Source organism: Micromys minutus, assembly GCF_963924665.1.
Source record: "Micromys minutus genome assembly, chromosome: 7".
NCBI lineage: Eukaryota > Metazoa > Chordata > Mammalia > Rodentia > Muridae > Micromys > Micromys minutus.
In genome coordinates, this window is record NC_137976.1 from 34,706,730 (window position 1) to 34,727,597 (window position 20,868).

The 20,868-nt window shown below is 39.3% G+C and overlaps 1 protein-coding gene across 1 annotated transcript in view; it reads left to right on the top strand.

Moving 5' to 3' along the window:
• EPHA6 (EPH receptor A6) overlaps positions 1–20,868 on the top strand; it is a gene marked incomplete at both ends in the record, with an annotated part of 946,557 nt that overhangs the window by 684,695 nt on the left and 240,994 nt on the right. Inside the window, one exon of the mRNA XM_080918921.1 lies at positions 17,710–17,895. Within this exon, the coding sequence (XP_080775047.1) occupies positions 17,710–17,895 (186 nt within the window). The remainder of the gene's footprint in view (positions 1–17,709; positions 17,896–20,868) is intronic.

The window sequence follows — 20,868 nt, forward strand, 5'->3', positions numbered from 1 at the left end:
TGCTGGCAAGGATGCAGAGAAAGAGGAACACTTCTCCACTGTTGGTGGGTTTGTAAACTGGTACAACCACTCTGGAAATAATTCTGGCAATTTCTCAGAAAACTGGGCATAGTACTACCTGGAGACCCAGTTATTCCACGTCTGGGCATATACCCCAGAGAAGCTCCAATATACAACAAAGATACATGCACCACAATGTTCATTTGAGCTCTATTTATAATAGCCAGAAGGTGGAAAGAACCTAGATGTCCTTCAGTAGATGAATGGATACAAAATTGTGATATATTTACACAATGGAGTACTACTCAGCTCTCATAAACAATGATTATGAAATTCTTAAGTAAATGGATGCATCTAGAGAATGTCATTCTGAGTGAGGTAACCAAGTCACAAAAGAACAGACATAATATGTAGTCACTGATAATTGGATACTAACCCCAGAAAGCTCTGAAAATTCCAGGAACAACTCACAGACTATATGAAGTTCAAGGAAAAACAAAGGACAAAAAAATGAAAGAAAATTAAAAAACGTTATACTTAATCTTTACACACCAAAAAAACTTTGACTAATTCCAGGTTACATCTTGTTTTACATGTACTTTATGCTCATTGTAACTAGTAAGATCTTAATGCATACTATCAAACCTTTAAAAAATCAAGTACTGACAAAAATGTATCTGTATTCTTTTATGCAAAAATGCTTAAAATCTGTACATTTATCTTTGTTTTTTAAAATAATGTTGTTCAATTAAAAAAAAAGAAACATAATTAAGGAGTACAGGGAAAGGGCTAACATAAATTCCAGTTCAGTCTCATTTAAAAGTTAATGTTTCAATCCTTAACTCTAGAGGGCCTCAGTGTTTGTGTCTGTACCCTTTCTTCTTTGTATCCCAAGTAATGCTCATTAGAGCTGATGTCTTCTCTCTTTTCCTTCACAGCCCTCAGTCAGTATGTTTTGCACTTCCATAGATTTCTTGCTGCACTCTGTGGTGTCTTTTACATTGTTCCTTGTCTCAATTTTTCCTGTATTCGTCTACTTGTGTGAACTGTTTTTGAATAAGTCTTCCTAGCTCTGACATTTGCTTTAGTCCCTGAAACTCTGCTCACACATTCCAGAGATCTCTGACTTACACTGCTTCTTAGTTCCTACCACAATTTTACCCCAGAGCCATCACTCAGGGCCAGGTGATGATCATCTCACAAGAACTGCTTCAATTACTTTCCAAGGGTATTCCCAAGATAAAATCTATTGCTTTTTATACTTTACATGCAACTGCCAGAACCTTCTTAATAAAATAAAGATTCTATCCAGCTGCCAATCTGTATAATGATCTCCATGACCCAAAGTGATGATGTCTAAAGGTCATATGCTGTATAGTGCTCAACTCCTAACAACCATCCTATCTCCACATCAGGCCCTAGTTCTTTAGTTACTACTTCTGAAAATATGGTGGTATTCCATAGGCAAACTCTTGCTCAAGTTCTCTCACTCAAAATTATACATTTATGTCTTTTTACAGATGTCAGTGTCAATAAGTCCACCTGGTAACAGTAAGCAAAGTTGCTTTTTCATTGCTCAAAACATAAAAAAATAAGAAAATCCCTAAGACATACCTATTCAAAGCACCACACCAAGTAAATTATTTCCTCCCCAAACTGCTTTTGAAGATGGAGTTTCATCACAGTAAATGTTACCCTAACCAGTACAGAAATCATTCTCATATCTGTATATCAGCCAGTTATTTATAGCCAAAGTGATGAGATGCTACGGTAGAGCTGTGATATTTATACTAGAGATTTAGCTTCAGACTAGAGTTAACACTTGGAACTAGAACTAATCATATACTAGAATTAAGAGTAATTTACATATAAACTTTCAGAACTAGAGCATACTAATTTAAATTTAACCTCTGGCAGTGAGTGTTATATATTTTTATAGTGTTACTTATCATCCTTCTCTTTCAGTGCACAGAACTCCCTTGAGTATTCCTATGAGGTCAGTTTCATAGTGACGGGCGAGTTCTGTTTTTATTTGTTTCACCATGACTGCATGCCTGCCTATCTGCCTATCAGTCTACCTGTGTGTCTGTCTGTTCATTATTGGAGACAGTCTGTCACTATGTAGCCCGGTCAGGCCTTGAATTGACCTGCCCAGTTTACAACAAATCTCCTGCTGCTTTTGCCAAAGTTCTGGGTTAAAGGGAGGACGCATTACCTCTGTGCTTGATTTGGGATGTTGTCTTGGTTTGTTTTTGTCAATGTAACATAACCTACAGTTATCTGGGAAGAGGAATTTCACTTGAGGAAAAGCCCCCATGAGACTGGCCTATAGACAAATCTGTAGAACATTTTCTCATTTAATGATTGATGTGGGAAGGTTCAGCCTACTGTTCCCAGCCCTGGACAAGTAGTCCTGAGGAGTATATGAAATCATGCACAAAAGGTAAGAAGCACAAGTCAGTAAGCAACATTTTCCATTGCCTCTGCTGCAATCCATGCCTTGAGTTCCTGCCCTGGCTTTTTCTAATAATGACTGTGTTCTGGAATTGGAAGAGAAATAATTCCTTTTCTCCCCATGATGCTTTTAGCCATGGTGCTTTATCACAGTAGCAAAAGCCCTAACTGAAACAGAACTCTATCTCTATAGCATTTCAGAAGGACAACTTGTCCAAGTATAGTCTTGATCAGCAATACTGTTTTCAAGCATTTTATTTTCTGTGCTAGAAGAATAGCTACTCTGCTTTGGCTTACAGTGTTCTGTTGAGTTTGGATGGTTACTTTGTTGTATGGATATTTGAAGATGTTAACCACTCTTTTCCATCTTTGCTTTTGACCATGGACAGCGTTCTTCTGCTTGGCCTCTATGTTGATGGCACTACCTCAGGCTTCACTTCCAAATAAGGCTGAATGTGAGTCTTATGACTGGCTCTGGAGCTGGAGTGGAGACTATATATAGCTGGTGGGCTTGGTTCTAGGGGTTCTAGTGGGCATGTGTTTTCTGTTCACTGGTTGGACTAAAACTTGTCTATATCAGATATGGATCCATATGCTGGTGCTGTAATAATCAGAATCTACTATGGGATTCTCAGATGTTAGGTGTTTTGGGGGTTTGGTTTGTTTGTTTGTTTGTTTTTCCATATGTACTGGTACTATGTCTTTGTCCAGCTCTCCAAGAATGATCCTATTATATAAAAAGTTTCTCGCCTGAATATATTCTACTCGTCTGCACTTAAATTGTTCATACTGAAACACAAGGTTATTTCAGAACCTACAGCTATGATAGAAATCTGCAGTTGAGTTGAGGTCTAATCATCATGCTTTGTGGTTATGATATGCTTTCTTGACTTTCCAGATAGTTCAATAGCTCTCAAAACATTTTTAATTGGATAGTCTCTGCATTTACATTCCTGATGTTATTCTCTTCCTCCAATTCCATTCCCCCTCTCTTTCCCATTGCCTCCATAAAGCTGCTCTCTCTTTCCCAACCATCCTCTCCCACCTCAGCACCTTGGTTTTCCCCTACACTGAAAACAAGAGCCCTAGAAGGACCCAAGACCTCTCCTCCCATTGATGCCAAAGATGATATCCTCTGCTGCATATCCACCTGGGGCCATTGGTCTCTCCATGTGAACTCATTGGTTGGTGTTTTAATCCCTGAGAGCTGTGGTGGGTTTGGTTAGTTCATCACTTTGTTCTTCCTATAGGGTTGCAGACCCTTTCAGTTCCTCCAGTCCTTTCTCTAGCTCCTTCTTTGGGGTCCTCCTGTTTAGTCTGATAGTTAGCTATAAGCATCCTCCTGTGTATCAGTATGGCTCTGGCAGAGCCTCTGAGGAGGCATTCATATCAGGTTTCAAAACAAATTTTTGAGACTCTCTTTTGAGACAAATATCAACAACTCTACAGGGAAACTGACCAATACAACTGCTGTTTTTCTGTAGTTGGCTGTATTAGTTACATTTCTACTTCTTGGATGAACCATTATAAATGAGCCAACTGCTAGAAGGAATGTTTATTTGAATTTATGGTTCCAAAAGAATGAGGTTCTTGTAATGGCCGTGACGCAGCAGGCCTGTCAGCTGGAGCAGCAAGCCAAGGGCTCACATCTCAAACCAAAAGCAGGCTGCAGAGAGAGGAAACTGGGAGCACCACATGGCTTTAGAACCTCAAAGGCCATCCCTATTGACATGGTTCCTTCAGCAAGGTTGTAAACAGAGCCATCAAACAATGATACAATATCCAAACCTCTGGGTGTATGGGAACATTCTCATTCAAACCACCAACCTGCACATGTACCACAGTGGGGAAAATACTAACAATAATGATCCAGGATGATTTGAATCTGCGGTGGAACTAATGTTTGCAAGGATGTGGCAATGGCCCTGTGGGCAAGAATCCCATAAGATCACTGTGTGGGTCTGATGGTTACCAGGCAAAAGATAAGAAACTCAACAACTGAACTTAGAGTTTTGGGGCCAGCACTAGTGGAAAAAGAAAAAACAAAAACAAAACAAACAAACAAAAAAAAAAAAAACAGAAATCTTGTCTAGGACTTTCTCCAATGCCAGAATCTATCTAGCAGAAGCCAAAAACTAACAGATGGTCTTCCAGAGATTATTCCACCATGGTCATAAAAAGGGAACTAAAGGTTTATTGTAGGTGAAGGACAGAAGATAAAATATTGACTGGATTTATCTGTACAAAAGTTCAATGATGACTTCTAGTCTCTAACTTTCAATGAACCTGTAGAGTTAGTGACAGAAAACAAATGTGTTTAGCCAGATAAGGACTCTGTGTAGGCATGTAAACACCCCTGTTGGTTGTAAACTACATGTTCAGTTTATTATTTGAATTTATACTTGAACTTAGGTGAATTTTTGTTTTATAAAAAGGGCAGATGCTTGAAAAGCCATGTGATTTATTCTCCTTAGATAAGGTACAAATGGTTAGAAATGATTACATTGCATGGTATTCAGAGCCAGAGGACAGAGAAAGATTAGAAGATGGGAGCATAAAGAAATTTTTAGGGAGAACTCTTTTGGACGAAAACTCAGAGAGAACTTTTTTAGAAATCAGTGAAAACCTAGAAGAACTTAGAAATAAAGGCTTAAATCACTTTTCTTATTTTTTTTTAAGTAATGGTAATGAAATTGTATTTCTTCAAAAATCAGCAATGAGGCAGAGATGTTTGCCCTCCACTGCAGTTTCACAATTATACTAGTCAGGCTAAAAAGGCACGGAAAAAATACACATAAATGATAAAGAGGGGAATTTTCTTCTTTTTTTTTTTTTTTTTTTTTTTTTTACATGTACTTTTTGTAACTAGTAAGACCTTAATGCAGAGTATCAAACCTTAAAAAAATAAAAATAAAAATAAAATAAAATAAAATCACTTTTCAAAGTATCCCCTTTACTTCCTGTGATTTCACCTAGCATGTTGGGAGGTGGAGCAGATTCTGAGGAGATAGAACAAAGGCTACTTTATTTAATCCCCTGATGATTTACAATGAGAGGCTAAACTCCAAAGATGTAGTATCTGGCCTCAGAAGAACTCAAACAGGTGAGAGTCAGCTACCCCTGTGTAACTTAGACTTAAAACAGGTAAACATTTTATCATAATAAAAGAAACCCTAAATATTTCTGATAACCAAGTCTTGTCCCTGCCAATGCTCCTCCCCCTTGGCTATCTTGAAGAGAGAACCAGAAAGAAGAACCGTCTAAGTAGGCCTCTGGCAATCCAAGGTGAAGTTTCTAAATGGTAAAACTTAGTATCAGAGGGTAACAGAGCTGGAATGTGGCCTGGACAAGACTACTTCAGAATCTGTTTTAAGACAGAGATTGGCAAGCCTGTCCTATTAGAGGCAAGTGTCCTATGGCTTTATAAGAGTGACACTAAAGTCAAGTTGAGTTGAGCAGCAATTAGAGAAAAAGGACAGGAGGGCTTTCAAGTCCACTGCCCATAATCAATGTCAGCAGGCAGACAGACCTATCTGCAATGTACACTATGCATGACTACTTCTGCACTTTTGACTGGCAGTTTTATTTGCAGGCTCACATCCAGATGGGTCTGAAGCCAAGCTGTTTGGCAAATGATGTTTTATCTAAAGCTGAAGATAGGGCTACAGTCATGGATCTGGCAAACAGTTATGTGCTCTCTCAGAATGACCCTTCTAGGTCTCCTGCCTGAGCATAAATTTACAACATCCTTCCTCAACCCATAAGTTCCCACAAAAAGTTATTTGTCTATAGATAGTACATTTTTATAGCTAAAATTACCCTATGGATATCTGAACATTATAATGATATTACATTCCAGTGAAAATACTTTGGCTATACTAGCTTTGACTATCCTAGCTTTGCTTCTTTTCTATAATAAAGCAGTCTGATGACAAACAACTTGAGGAGAAAATGTTTTATTTAATTTAATAAGGAGAATGACATGCTGTGAAGCACACACCTGTCTAACACAAAGGAGAGGCTATGGGAGTAAAGTGTGAGTAGACACAGTTCCTGGGAAGGTAATGAAAGGAAAATAACTTTTGAATTAGCTCCTGTTCATCCTATTGATCAGAGAAGAATTCCCTCTCCAGCATTAAGTGGATTGTTCAGTATGCTCTACCTCTCACTGGACAGATGATATGATATGATGTGAAAATATATGCATATGTTGTTTCACAGTCCATAGGAAGAAGATAGACCATGTTATACCACACTATATAGGTCTACAAAGCAGTTACAGTTATAGGCTGTGGAACATGAGAGGAAGCCTGGTACACCCTTGGAGCCACAGAGACCCTGAAAGAACTTCCTTTCCTGAAGAAAGATCCTTCACCTTCTCCTGGCACAAGGCCCCTATCGCATAGCTGCAGCTACTCCTAAAGAAATTTGTGGCCATTAGTCAAGTAAGGGCAGTGCCCAAGTCCTTCCACATGTAGATGAGGCATCCCTAACTTCTCAGACCAAGACAATAGCAAAAATGACAAGACCACAGTCAAGTAGGCTCAAAACAGAATTTTCCATGTTAATGAAGTACCAAGGGGCCAAAAAGACTTAGTCAATAAACTTTCCTTTCCAGACACTTCTCCCAGCAAAAGGAATTTAATTTCAGGCCCACTCTGAGAAGCAGGGTTTGGTTTTACGAATCCATTTCCCACTATTATAATAAACTCTTTGGACCCGAATACTTTCTTTTTTCATGGAGTTCTGAAGTGGGGATCCATGAAGAAGGCCTTTGCCTATAGAGCCACAGCCTAATCACCCGTAGAAGGCCTCTCTGCTCTTCTGTGACTCTCAGCAGTGCCTGTGTATCCAAAGGTCTGAGAAACCCACAGCCTCAGCCTTGTCACAGACCTGGGGACCCCTAAAACTGTTTCAGTTTTCCCACATCTCAGACTGTGCTCCAAGCCCCACCCCCTGCCGCCCAGAGGTGACTCTGGGCTTCCCTACAGCCTGGCACCCAACACAGTGTTGGGCACAGATTAAACACAAACTCCTGGCTTTGCGGTTCCTCAAGCAGCCTTGCCCTGAGGCAAAGCAGCCACAGGCCTATAACCCTACAGCAGCTGGCCACAGAAGGAACAAGTGTGGGATCAAGTTTTGTAGTATCAAGTACAAGTAGTTCCTCCCTGAATTTTTCATTTTTCTTGAGATATATTGCTTAGTTTAATCCTTCTATAAGCTGGCAAGGAACTCAAGAATACTGTCCTCTAGGTCTGTCAAGGTCACTGCTCTCTGGAAATCACAGTAGCTATGATTACATAAAATGTTCCATTAATGTTCCATCGTTGAGATGTGAAAAGAGACCAAGTTTCTTCCTGGAAACTAATGAGCAGTTAACAACTGCTAGGAGTGGGGCTTACCATTACTGAGAGAGGGAGAGAAGGAGGGAGGGAGGGAGGGAGGGAGGGAGGGAGGGAGGGAGGGAGGGAGGGACACACACTTTGGTTCAGTGGTATAGCTGTCTGTACGTTGCCCACACACCTGTAAGACATTCCAATCAAACTATTATTTTAATAATTGTTTTAGTAAGCTAGACATGAGTGGAACAATCTCTTTGGTCTCTCATCAGTGCTATCTACCTGGAGTAAATAAACAGCTTATGCATATCTCTCCAGAAAAAAAAATCACAAACTACAGCTGAATCCTCATACAAGGTGGTTTGGTGGGAAGGTCTGTACCTGACTGATAAAGGGGCTGAGTGTGTCGAAGGAACCCTATCTGAAGCAATAAAAAAGAGGTGTGCCTTCCAGTAGTGCTTTGTCCATAATCTCTCACAAGTTCCCAAGAACAACAACAACAACAAGAGCACAAAATAACAGATAACGAATCTGAGTTTAAGGACATCTACCATAGCACCCTCATAAAACTTGCCTTTAAATAGGTAACACGGAATAAGAATAAAACAAGGATCAGCTTTAAAAAGAAGAACTCTCATGCTTGCCAAGAGAATGAGATGTGTAATATTTTGGGACGACATAATGACCTTGGCTCTGTCTGGACTTGGATAAGATGATGAAGTGGCCTTGCTTTGTCTCATTTCGTCTTGTCTCAGAATAGCCTTGTCTGAGGTTGGTAGGAGAATAAAATAGCCTGCCTATCTGAGGGCTGGACACACTTCCAAATGCAGAGGATGGTGTTATGTTACTAGATTTCTTTTTCTTTAGCACCTAAATGGACGAGATAGTTGGAGGAAGGGAAATTAGAAGAAAGTTTATTAGGGAAAGTGTCTTTGGAAGAAGATAGCACATCTCAGTCTCACAGGAAACTAAGTAAGTGCAGATGGAACAAAGGAAGACCAGTGGGGGGAGGGGGAGCTGTGAAGAAAACTGTCCTGAAATACCTGCTAGAATCCTCTAGAGGATAGCAATTCAGAGAGAGAACATGCATGTTATAAAGAGGAGGTATTATACTGTCTTACTGGATAGGGCTGTCGAGGCCAACAGAAATGTCTTCACTCTGGAGACATTGAGTAGTTGGTGGCTGCTGAGTGTGTGAGGCTGGATGCCACAGCGCCACAATCAGGTATGGAATGCCTGGAGGATTCCTGGGAGCCCCTGGGCTTCAGTATATATTGGAAGGCTGAGGTAGTGTTCTGACAGCAGCAAAGGGCGGCATCTGCTGCAGCAATGATAGGGGAAAACACTCATCAACAGGGCCAAAGGCAAGCTGGGAAGCTCTTCACTTTTCCTCTAATTTCTCTCTACCTGAGATGCTGCCTGAAGGCCCTGCCCACTCCGAGGGAGGCACTTCTCCTCTCCATTGGTCCTAGCTGTACATCCCTCACTGCCTTAGTTAGGGTTTTACTTCTGTGAACAAACACTATGAACAAGGCAAGTCTTATAAGGACACCTTTTAATTAGGGCTGACATACAGGTTCAGAGATTCAGTCTATTATCATTAAGGCAGGAAGCATGGCAGCATCTAGGCAGGCATGGTACATGCAGAGTTGAGAGTTCTACATCTTCATCCAAAAGCTGTTAGTGGAAGACTGGCTTCCAGGAAGCTAGGGTGAGGATCTTGAGCCCATGCCCACAGTGACACACGTATTCCAGCAAGGCCATACCTTCTAATCCTGCTAGTCCCTCTGCTCAGCATATACAAACATCACACTCACAGACTTACCGAGTGTCTTGTCTTTTAGTTAATTCTAGGTCTAATCAAGTTGATAAGACTTACTATCCCCACAACCAAAACACATGGCTGTTTAAACAACCAGGAGTGTGGCGTTTTTGTTGCTGTTATTTCTTTATTTAATGGCCTTGGGAATAATGGAGAGCTGAAATCTCAGATCACAGAGGATAAAATTTAGGCAAGACCACGATCATGTTGTCGTAGCTTTTCAAGCAGATTGTACTTATTTACCCCTGTTTTCCTCCAAGTTTTGGTTCAATTCTGCATAGTTTATGTGGAAAATCCAATACTAATTGATATTTTTACATGGCCCTATATATTATACAATGAAATTGCTTGTCAAGAAAGGTTTCTACCACTACCCGGAAGACAGATGAGATTGTTAGCTAGTAAATGTATTGTCCATGGCAGAAGGTCAATTATACTGTATATGATTGATTTTTTAGCCACCTTGAAACTAGAATAGTGGTTTTTACAGACTACCTAATATACAACCCATCTGAGCTAGGGCTCAGGTTTAGTAGTTGTTCTGGATAGATTTAAGTCAACTTGACACAAGCTAGAGTTATCTGAAATGGAGTAGGGAGGAACATGATTGAGAAAATTCCTTTATAAGATCTAGCTGTAAGGCACTTTTCCTAATTATTCATTGATGGGGGAAAGTCAGCATCTCTAGGCTTGTGGTTCTGGGTTTTTATAAGAAATCAAGCTGAGCAAGCCAAGAGGATCAAGCCAATAAGCTGCACTCTTCCATGGATCTGCACCCACCCTGATCTCCCTGTCCTGTTTGAGTTTCTGCCTTGACTTTCCTCAGTGATAGACTGTAACATGGAATTATAAGTTGAAATAAACCTTTTGGTTCCCAAGTTGCTTTAGGTCTTGGTGATTCATCATAGTAATGGTGAACTTCAATAGGACAGTAAGAAAAGATTCACACAGCAAAGGCACGATCTCTATGTGTCTTTCCATTCTAGCTCCTGCCTTAAACACTGTAAGATAATTGGTGTGAAGATATCATTGTTATCATAGGGATAACAATGTGAACTCAATAAAATGCTAACAATGACTAAATTCCCCAAACATCATGAAAAAAGTGTTAATAATAATGAAATCTAGGGCCGAATATTTGTTGGTTGTAGCCAAGTTACCTAACAAGGGTGCTTTATAAATGGAATATTAGTACCAACCTCAAAAGGTTTTTAAAGAGATTAAAGTGTATGTTAAGTTTATAGACTCATTGGCACCCTTGTGAGGGTACTGTAATAATGATAGCAATTATGCACAAGCAGTCATTAATGTCATGTGCTCATAGTTAATACGTTAACTATGCACTATTTTGTGCATATAAATAGTCACAATCTTATTAAGGAATCATTTGTCTTACTTATGATCAAGTTATAGGCTGAGTGTTACTGTTACTTATAGTAACTGTTACTATAAGGACAATCACATAATGAATTGGCCTTTGACACTTTATAAACTTGTACCTTAAGACACTTTCCTGTGTGTGATATATCCAGACCTTCTAAGAAAGAATATCTGAACACATTCTTTAAGTGAGGATTTTTGGACCATGCCTGAAATTTTCTCAAAAAAAAAAAAAAAAAAAAAAAAAAATCTCAGCTCTTTAAGGCATATTTACCATCCAAACAGCCAGTGCACATATTTTTTTTTAATTACTCAGGAGTGTGGCTTTTTTCCTTTCTCTGTCCCAAGGAGCCTTTAGTGAAGTAGACTGGAATCTCAGATCACCATACTTAGTGTCAATGGAATAAGTGTGGTAACAGCCTGATGAAGCAAAGCTTGACATGAAGAAAATTCCTGCCTGGTGTTAATAAGATGCATGTATTTCAGACAGCAGAAAACCAAAGGAAATTACCACCATGTCTATCTCGATAAAGTACCAGCAGAGCTGCCATTTCTTCATTGTATTCAAAATTTTGTTTCAGTTCTTGTGATATTCACATGGGAAAAATTAGATGGATTTGGACTCAGGCCATATATTATATTTCTAAGTATTGCCAAGTCTTTATTAATACTATGTGATCTTTTTAGGGTTCCACAAAAGATAAAGAGATGTAAAGAGAAATGTTTGCGTTTTTCTCTAAGTTTATTAGGGGGTAAAGAGTTACCAACAGACAAATTCTAATACTTGTAAGCCTTCTGTGTATTAGTCATTTGTTTAAACATATCCAAGTGCCCTCCCCCAAACCCTGCCAAAAAGGTCCCAGGGGCCCAGAAAAATGTTTCAATCTTCTGTCAACTGATATTGTTAGATACAAAATACAAATTTTAGAAATCAAATGTGTTATGAGAGAATGTTAAAAGCTCAGCTTCATTTTCTGTTAAATATGAACATCCAATTTCCAACAAATTGAGAGCATCAGGTTAATATATTCGTGTATTTCTTGCAAAATGTGGGCAAAATTTGTGAAGTCTCGTATTATAAGCACTACATTTTCTAGGGACAACAGCCTGTTCCGTGTTTCCGTGTCTTTGCTTGTGTGTTTTTAGTGTATAAAAGACCAACTCTCAGCTTTGAAGCCATTTTTCTCAGCTTACTAGCCTTTTATCTACCAGAGGGGGTGATTTTTCCCTTTATAGTAAATGATTTCTAGTTCTATTACTAAAAGCAACAGTAAATCCTGGTAGTAGCCATAACAACTGACTTCTATTTCTTGTTAGACTGTCTTCTATTTCTAATAGACATGTGTGCTCATAACTTTTAGAAAGAAAATATTGTTTATTTTACTTGACTTAATAAATAGTGGGTATTACTAAAAAACAGACAACATTTGATTAACTACTCTGAATTGATGCAAAGACCATGTGGCTAACTGAAATCTGTGGCATGGTGAATTGTAATTTGATTATCTACCCATATCCAATAATTGATTAGAACTCTGAACTAATAAACTAAAGAGACGTATTTTTATTTCTTCTACCCTTAAAAGATTAAAATTTAAATAACCTAAACTTTTTTGAATAATACGACATAGTATGTGCGTGTGCTTCATTGACTTGTTGTTCACTGCTAGTGTGTACATGTACGTACGTACGTACGTATGTATGTATGTATGTATGTATGTACATATGTATGTATGTATGTACATGCATGAGTGCACTGTGTGTGTTACATGAGCAAAGGTCTAGGTAGAAGCATGTGGAAGCTATGGGAAAATGTGGATGTCTTCTCTCAAGCTCACCCTATTTTTCTGAGGCATAGTCTCTTTCCCTGAAGCTGGATCTCGGAGTTTTCAGTTAGGCTGCAAGTAAGCAAACCCAAGTCAAGTGGTTGCTGGGATCCTAATCCCTGCTCTTATGCTCTTACAGCAAGCGCAAGAAGCAACTTTGCAGCAAGAACTATGTCTTCAGCTCCCTGTTTGCTTTCATTTTGAGAATGGCTCTCATATATCACAGGTTGCCATGGAACATGCTTTGTTGCTGGTGGTGACCTTGAATTTCTAATATTTCTGCCCAGAGCTAAGATTACAGGCATGCATCAACTTAACTGGTTTATACTGGTGCTGGGAATTGAGCCCAGAATTTCATATATTTTATATAAACACTACTACTGAGCTACAGTCCCAACCCTGACACTACATGGTTTGCACATATTTACATGCCTGCCATCACTTTTAATTTTCCCTGTACTCACTCAGGAAAGAGGTCCTATACAATAACATAAAATCTTCATACTACCAGCTTACAAATTGCTAAATTGCCATCAAACATTACGGTCTTAAAAACAACAGATCAGATCATTTCCCAGAGAATAATTTAAATTTTGGATTTTAAATGTTATTTTTTTCCTTTCTTGTATATAGATATGTCTGTGGAGGCAATTGTATAGTTTCTAAGAAGCCATCTAACTTGTTTTATGAGACTTGTTCTCACTGACATTAAAACTTGCCTAATAAGCAAGGTTGGCTTGAGAAGTGAGCCCAGGGATCTGTGAGTCTCCACCTCTACTACATCTGTGTTCTTTTCTCCTTCTCCTTCTTCTTTAATTTTTATTATTTTATTTATTTAAATTCTAGTCATTGCTCCTCCTCAGTTCCTCTCCCACAGTTCCTCATTCCATCCCCCCAACCCCTTGCCTCCAAGAGGGTAATCTCCCCACCACCAGGCTCTCCCTTCCCTGGGACCTCAAGACTCTCTAGGATTAAACACATCTCCCACTAAGACCTGACCAGGCAGACCTTTACTATATTTGTGCCAGTGGCCTCTGTCTAGCCCATGTATGTTCTGGTTGGTGGATCAGTCTCTGGGAGATCCCTGGGCTATGGGTAAGTGGAGACCACTGGCCTTCCTATGGGGTCACTCTCCCCTTCAATCTTTCCCCTAATTCAACCATAGGAGTCCCTGTCTTCAGGTCAATGTAAGTATTTGCTTCTGTGTCAGTCAGCTGCTGGTCGTGACTCCCAGGGGACAGCCATGCCAGGTTCCCATCTGTAAACACATCATAGCATCAGTAATAGTGTCAGGCCATGGTGCCCTCCCATGAGATGGGACCACCTTTCCTTCAGTCTCTTCTTCATTTTTGTCCCTGCAGTTCTTTTAGACAGGAACAGTTCCGGGTCAGAAATTTTGACTGTGGGCTAGTAACCCTGTCCCTCTGCTTGAGGCCCTGTTTACCTACCGGAGGTGGACTCTCCGAGTTCGCTCTCCCCAGTGTTGGGCATTTTGGATAAGGTCACCCTCATTAAGTCCCTAGAGTCCCTCACCTCCCTGGCCTCTGGTACCTTACAGAGGGACCCCCCACCCCCAATGCTGCTTATCTCCATTCATACTCTTGGCCCTCTGGGCTTCTCTCCTGTCTCCCCTCACACCTGATCCTATCCCCCTCCCCCACACTTCCACTTGGGTCTCCTCCTCCCTCTGCTTCCTGTGATTATTTCCTTCCCCCTTATAGGTGGAAGAGAAACATCCTACATCCGCATTCTTAACATGGGTTCTGGTGATCAAACTCAGGTCTTCATACTTCTGTGCAAGTGCTTTATTAGTGAGTTATGTCCCCTTGCCCTTAATCTTTGTTGAAGGCACTGGGTTACGCTGAGAGATCTGTGACCTTTTCTATAACAGCCCTTCAGAGTCATTTGCCTTGTGTCTTCATCATTCCTTACTGTTTCTGACCTTCTTGTTTTTGTCTTCAGCACAGCCATCTTGAACGTTCCTACCCCTCCTGTACTTATACATCCTACATATTCACAATACAGCATAACGTGTATCCCTTACATCAAGTCCTCAAATCATGATCATTCCTAATGGAAATAGCATTTATATGGATGGGCTTCTCTTTTTTGCCTCTAAAGTTATATTATAAATCTCATATCACTTATATTTTGATAACCCTTTCCTTAATATCAGGAAAAAGTAATACAGAAGTACATGTTCAGGTTATAACAAAGCACCAAAAAAACTCAGTGGCCTAAACAGCAGTTGTTTTCTTTTGTTTTTGCATTCTTTTTATTGGATATTCTCTGCATTTACATTTCAGATGTTATCCCCTTTACCCCAATCCCATCCCCCCTCCCATTGCCTCCATGAAGGTGATCCCTCTCCCAACCACCCTCTCCCATCTCAGCACCTTGGCATTCCCCTACACTGGGAAAAAAAGCCTTCACTGGACCAAAGGCCTTTCCTGTCATTGATGCCAGAGAATGCCATCCTCTGCTGCATATGTACCTGGAGCCATGGGTCTCTAAATGTGAACACATTGGTTGGTGTTTTAGTCCCTGGGAGCTGTGATGGGTTTGGTTAGTTGATAATTTTGTTCTTCCCATGTGGTTGCAGACCATTTCAGCTCCTTGAGTCCTTCCTTTAGCTTCTTCATTGGGGTCCTCGTGTTCAGTCTGATGGTTAGCTGTAAGCATCCTCCTCTGTATCAGTATAGCTCTGGTTGAACCTGTAAAGAGGTATTCATATCAGATTCCTGACATTGAGCACTACTTTGTATCAGCAATAGTGCATGTGTTTAATGGCTGCATATGGGATGGATGCCCAGGTGAGGCAGTCTCTGAATGATTTTTTTTTTCCAATCTCTGCTCCTCTATTTCCCATTATTTACTCCCATGAGAGTTTTGTTCTTCCTTCTAAGAAGGACTGCCCATCCATCTTCTGGCCTTCTTCTCTTTTAGCTTCATAAATTCTATGAATTGTTTCTGGGTATTCAGAGCTCTTTGGGCTAGTGTCTTCTTATCAGTGAGTACATACCATGAGTGTTCTTTTGTGACTGGGTTACTTCATTCAGGATGATAGCTTCAAGTGGATGGACTACACTTAAGTGATTCCTTCGAATTTGTCTCCTGTTTCTTTTAATGGAGCACAATAAAATGTCATACACTTCTATGACTGTCATACTAATCCATCAGTATATACTCATGTGATAACTGTCACGCGCCCATGCTTCCCGCTGCTAGGAACAGGCGTGCAACAAACAAACAGATTCTTCTGGGGATAACCTTTATTGTCCAGCACTTTGAGCAGGGGGGGCTTCTTGAGCAGGAAACTTCTCTCTGAGCCGGGGACTCCCTACCGGGTTCTACTGTCTAGGCGACCTCTCACGCGCAGTCCCCCACGAGCGATCTCTCTGTCCAGTCTCTGTTCACGCGGGACCTCCCACAATCTCTTTTACTGAGTCTTTCTCCACGTGGGATCTCCCACAACCTCTCCTATCGGGCTTCTCTCCACGTGGTATATCTCCGCCATCCCTCCACGTGGGGTCTCCCGCAATCTCTCCACTCTCTTCCTCTTCTCCTCACATGGGGGAGAAAATGCACTGCTATATATGCCTAAGAGACTTGTGTCGCTACCTGATTGGTGCATCCTCCTGTAGCTCAATCACGTGCCCCAAGAGCGGGCTATGACGTACGTGGCCCATGCACATTAAGTCTCTTGGCTGGGCAACAGCTCTGTTTGCTGAGTTCTCGGCGGGAAGCCGGCGCCATGTTTGGGTGTGGCACAAACGGCTCCCTACAGATAACTATTTAGAAAATACTTGCAAATTTAACCTACCTGGAGCTGAAATATAACTTATATTCCCAAACTTAAAATTTCATCTACATATATATATATATATATAGTATATATAATACAATAATCTTGTATAGTCATGTATTCTATATAATCAGTTATTATAATTGCATTCACCATGGACTTTTTTAATGCTGATATATTAGTTAAAACAATATTGCTTTCTAATTGCTATAGAGCCCAGACTTATGACTTCAGGAGACAAATACATTATGTATACCAGGAGGATTGTCTGAACAGAGCAAGAATTTGACCAATAGATTAGGACTAAGAAGAAGACCAGGAAATGTTAGGTAATGATTCCAGCACCTCCCATTCTGCTGGAATTATGTAGCAGATCAGGAGTGTTGCTACTGTCTCCAGCCAGCAGAAAAGGAGCGGCGACACAGCATTCTTCTCAAAGCAGTTTATTCAGGAACCTTACAGCATGCCAGTGAAAATCTTTCTGTCTCTTTCTGTCTCTCTTTCTGTTTCTCTTTCTGTTTCTCTTTCTCTCTCCCTGCCCCCAAGCACAGTCCTATTATCCTCTCTCATCTCCACCTCCTCAGTCCATGTTGTGTGGCTGTAGTTCATAGATCCACGTCATCTGGCCTGATGTCGAGTCATGGGTGCGCCTGCGCTGCTTGCACAGTGGGAGTGGCTAATCTTGGGGGCAGAAGGAAGTCAGGTGCTAGTCACAAGACTAGACTGGAGTCCAAAGCATCATCTTGGGACTGCCACCACACCCGCTCTCCACACAGGAGTGTCTCTCAATGAGCTGCCTTGATGCAGAAATAACACCTCCAACATTTCTGAGAATGGATCAATATTTTTATTTCATAATAATAATTGTGCAAACACTACTTCACCTAAATTTGTGATACAATATGTCAAAAGCATTATAAATACATTGGGCATACTTTGTACAGTCTAAAATAAAAAGCATTTTCTAGTAAATGTTGAAAAGATGTGTTTGGGGTTCTTTTCTAAATGATACCATGGTAATTTGGATTTTCTGAAAGAGAAATTTTTTTGGTTTAGACAAGTGATTTTTGTTTGTCTTTTAAGGTGAATTTGGAGAAGTCTGCAGTGGGCGTTTGAAGACACCTGGGAAAAGGGAAATCCCAGTTGCCATTAAAACATTGAAAGGTGGCCATATGGACCGACAAAGAAGAGATTTTCTAAGGGAAGCTAGCATCATGGGTCAGTTTGACCACCCAAATATCATTCGCCTAGAAGGTGTTGTCACTAAAAGTAAGTTCCTAATTTTCCTCATTACTTTTTATATACTGCTCTTAGTATTTCTTAAATCATAATAACAATACCAAGTTGTTTAGACAGCAAAATTCATTCAGGTGTCTGCTTGTGACATCTCTTCTCAGTGCCTGACTCTAGGTCATGGCATTGTCAGAGTTTGCAAGGGTAACCATAAAGCTTTGAAAAGGCATTACCTCTAAACTTCACTTAGCTAGCTTAGCATAATGACTCAAGAGAAAAGGGTCATATTTTTCTAAATGTCAATATTAATAGAAGACTGACTATCAATATTTGACTCATTAAAGCAAAATACTACTGCTTAAAAATACATTTCATAGACACACATAAAATGCTTTATCACAGAGTAAAAAATTCTATATGGAAATCAGCTCTATTAATAACATTATGAATAAATTATTATAGTTGATAGAAAGTAAAATAAGAGATAACTGATGAAATAACAAATCTGCAGTATAGAAATTATGGAATCAAGGTCATTGTTTTGAAAGAAAGTTTCTTTAAAATCCAAAATTAGTCATATACTTTAGTAACTGGCTGCATACATTTGACCAATGATAAAGGCAGAAAATGTAACAATATATAACCATTTCTACTCACTAATATATCAAACATAAAACCCAACAGAGGATATCATTCAAATTTTTATAAAAATTATTTAGATATTTGAAGGTGGTATTTTATATACAGAATTAAAATTTTGTTAACAACCACTGAGAATACAAGTGAGGTGTGGAGTGGTGGCTCAGGGGTTAAGAACACATCATTCCTATTCTTGCAGAGGACTTGGCCTGAGTTTCTAGAGCCCACTGCCAAGTCCAAATCATATGTAATTTCAGTTCCAGTGGGTTTGGTGATTTCTTCATGTTAAGACATGCTCTGGTACATATGTGATTAATATAAACTTATATAAACACAAAATCACAATGAAAAGTTAAATGTGTAAATAAATAAACATTTTTCAAATCATTTATGGCATGTTAAAATTTTATGTTATAGTTACAAATTAAATAATATGATAACTTAATAAAAATAGGCTGAACTCTGCATCTGAAATCTCTATATTCTTCACCTAGGGCATGGGTAAAATGGTGCTCAAGGGAACAGGTTGCTGGCAGCCCCAATAATTCAGAAAGTAGGGAAGAGTGTTGAAGATGATACGCATTATACTGGGTTTTTCTTGTTGTTATTTTAAGTTTTTCCAATATTCACCCATATGTACTTCTCAATTACAATTACATTGAACTCAGCTGTGTGACCAACGGTGACCACTGGAACATTAGCAATGGCAGGCACATGGCACTTATGTATTTGCAAGTTGTTATTTGTAGTCTATAATTATTTTCCTGAAACCCAAATTCCATGTTGAATGAAAGCAATCCATGCAGAATTGCAAAAAAACAGTCCAGCAAGAAGAGCTTTGCACATATTTTCAGTCTAATCACAGGGTAAACCAGAACTGGCTACTACAATTGTCCTCTAACCTTAACATCCATATTGTGACTTGCAAATGTTCATATCCACATCCATCTTTCAGTCATCTCATACACATGTTAAATGTCAGACAAACACACACAAACACACACACACACACACACACACACACACACACACACACACACTAAACTGGATGGGATGGGGTATATGGATGGATGGATGGATGGATGGATGGATGGATGGATGGAGAGACTAATAAATGACAGGCAAAATGGACAGCACTAAATTCCAGGCTTGTGAGTGAACCATCTCAGACATTACTTCCCTACCCAAGTCCCACCCTAACCAGAAAGCTGCAGCTATGGCTATTTGGCAGGTCAAAGAAACCAAATCAACTAAACCTAGTCAACCAAAGAAATGATAAAAGATTTTTTAAATAATTTTGTATTTTTTACTGATTCTTGATTTTTAATACAATGTATTTTGAGCATATTATATTCTCACTTTTTCTTTAACTCCTCTGAGATCTACTACAAGTTTGTAAGCTTTCTCTCTCTCTCTCTCTCTCTCTCTCTCTCTCTCTCTCTCTCTCTCTCTCTCTCTCTTCTCTCTCTCTCTCTCTCTCTCTCTCTCTCTCTTTCTCTCTCTCTCTCTTTCTTTAATATTTCATCAGTTCAACTTTTTGTTCCCTACATACTTCTACTCTACATCCAATGGAGTATTGTAAATATACTAGGGTTACACCCATAAAGAAAAGTGACTCATCTTCTTTGGAAACGTAATTTTTCATACCTCCTCAGGTGGAGGTAGAGATTTGAGTTCCCCTATCATCCTGGAATGTTGACTGGCTCAATCTTATACACGTCTTATACAGACAAGCATAATTTCTGTGAGTTCATCTGTTTATTAGATCTAGTAGTATGTATTCCTGAAACTATAAATCTGACTACTGACATATGGTTAGGGTACCTAGACACCCTAAGGATGAACCTACTACATTATATTATGTGTAGTATCCAAATGCCTGCTAAATTCATTTAAAATTGTTGTTTTAAGCCAATAATTTCAAATTGTTTCTTTCACAGCAATAGATAGCAAAATCAATGAATCATTATTGGAATTCTGCTCTTGCCAATTAAGATCTCTGTACATTGAATCAATTATTTAGCATCTCTATACTGAACTTTCGTGTCTGCAAAACAAAAATAAACTAACTCATATATCATTGATTAGAGCATTTCAGTTCTTGTTTTTTAAGATTTCAAATTATTTCTATACAAATTAAATATATAAATGTACTCTGAATTTGGCAACATCTGCTGATTTCCTGTTATTATTTTGACCATTTCAAATGATTGCTTTGTTTTTACATATGTATTTACACGCAAAATTTTATTTGAAGATGGCTATTAAACTAAGCTTGATACCAAAATTCTCTTGCTTGAGTTTATACATAAAATGTCTAAAAATAAGAGACCAGAAATAGACTCAAAGTTTGGAAAGGAAGAGGTCTTT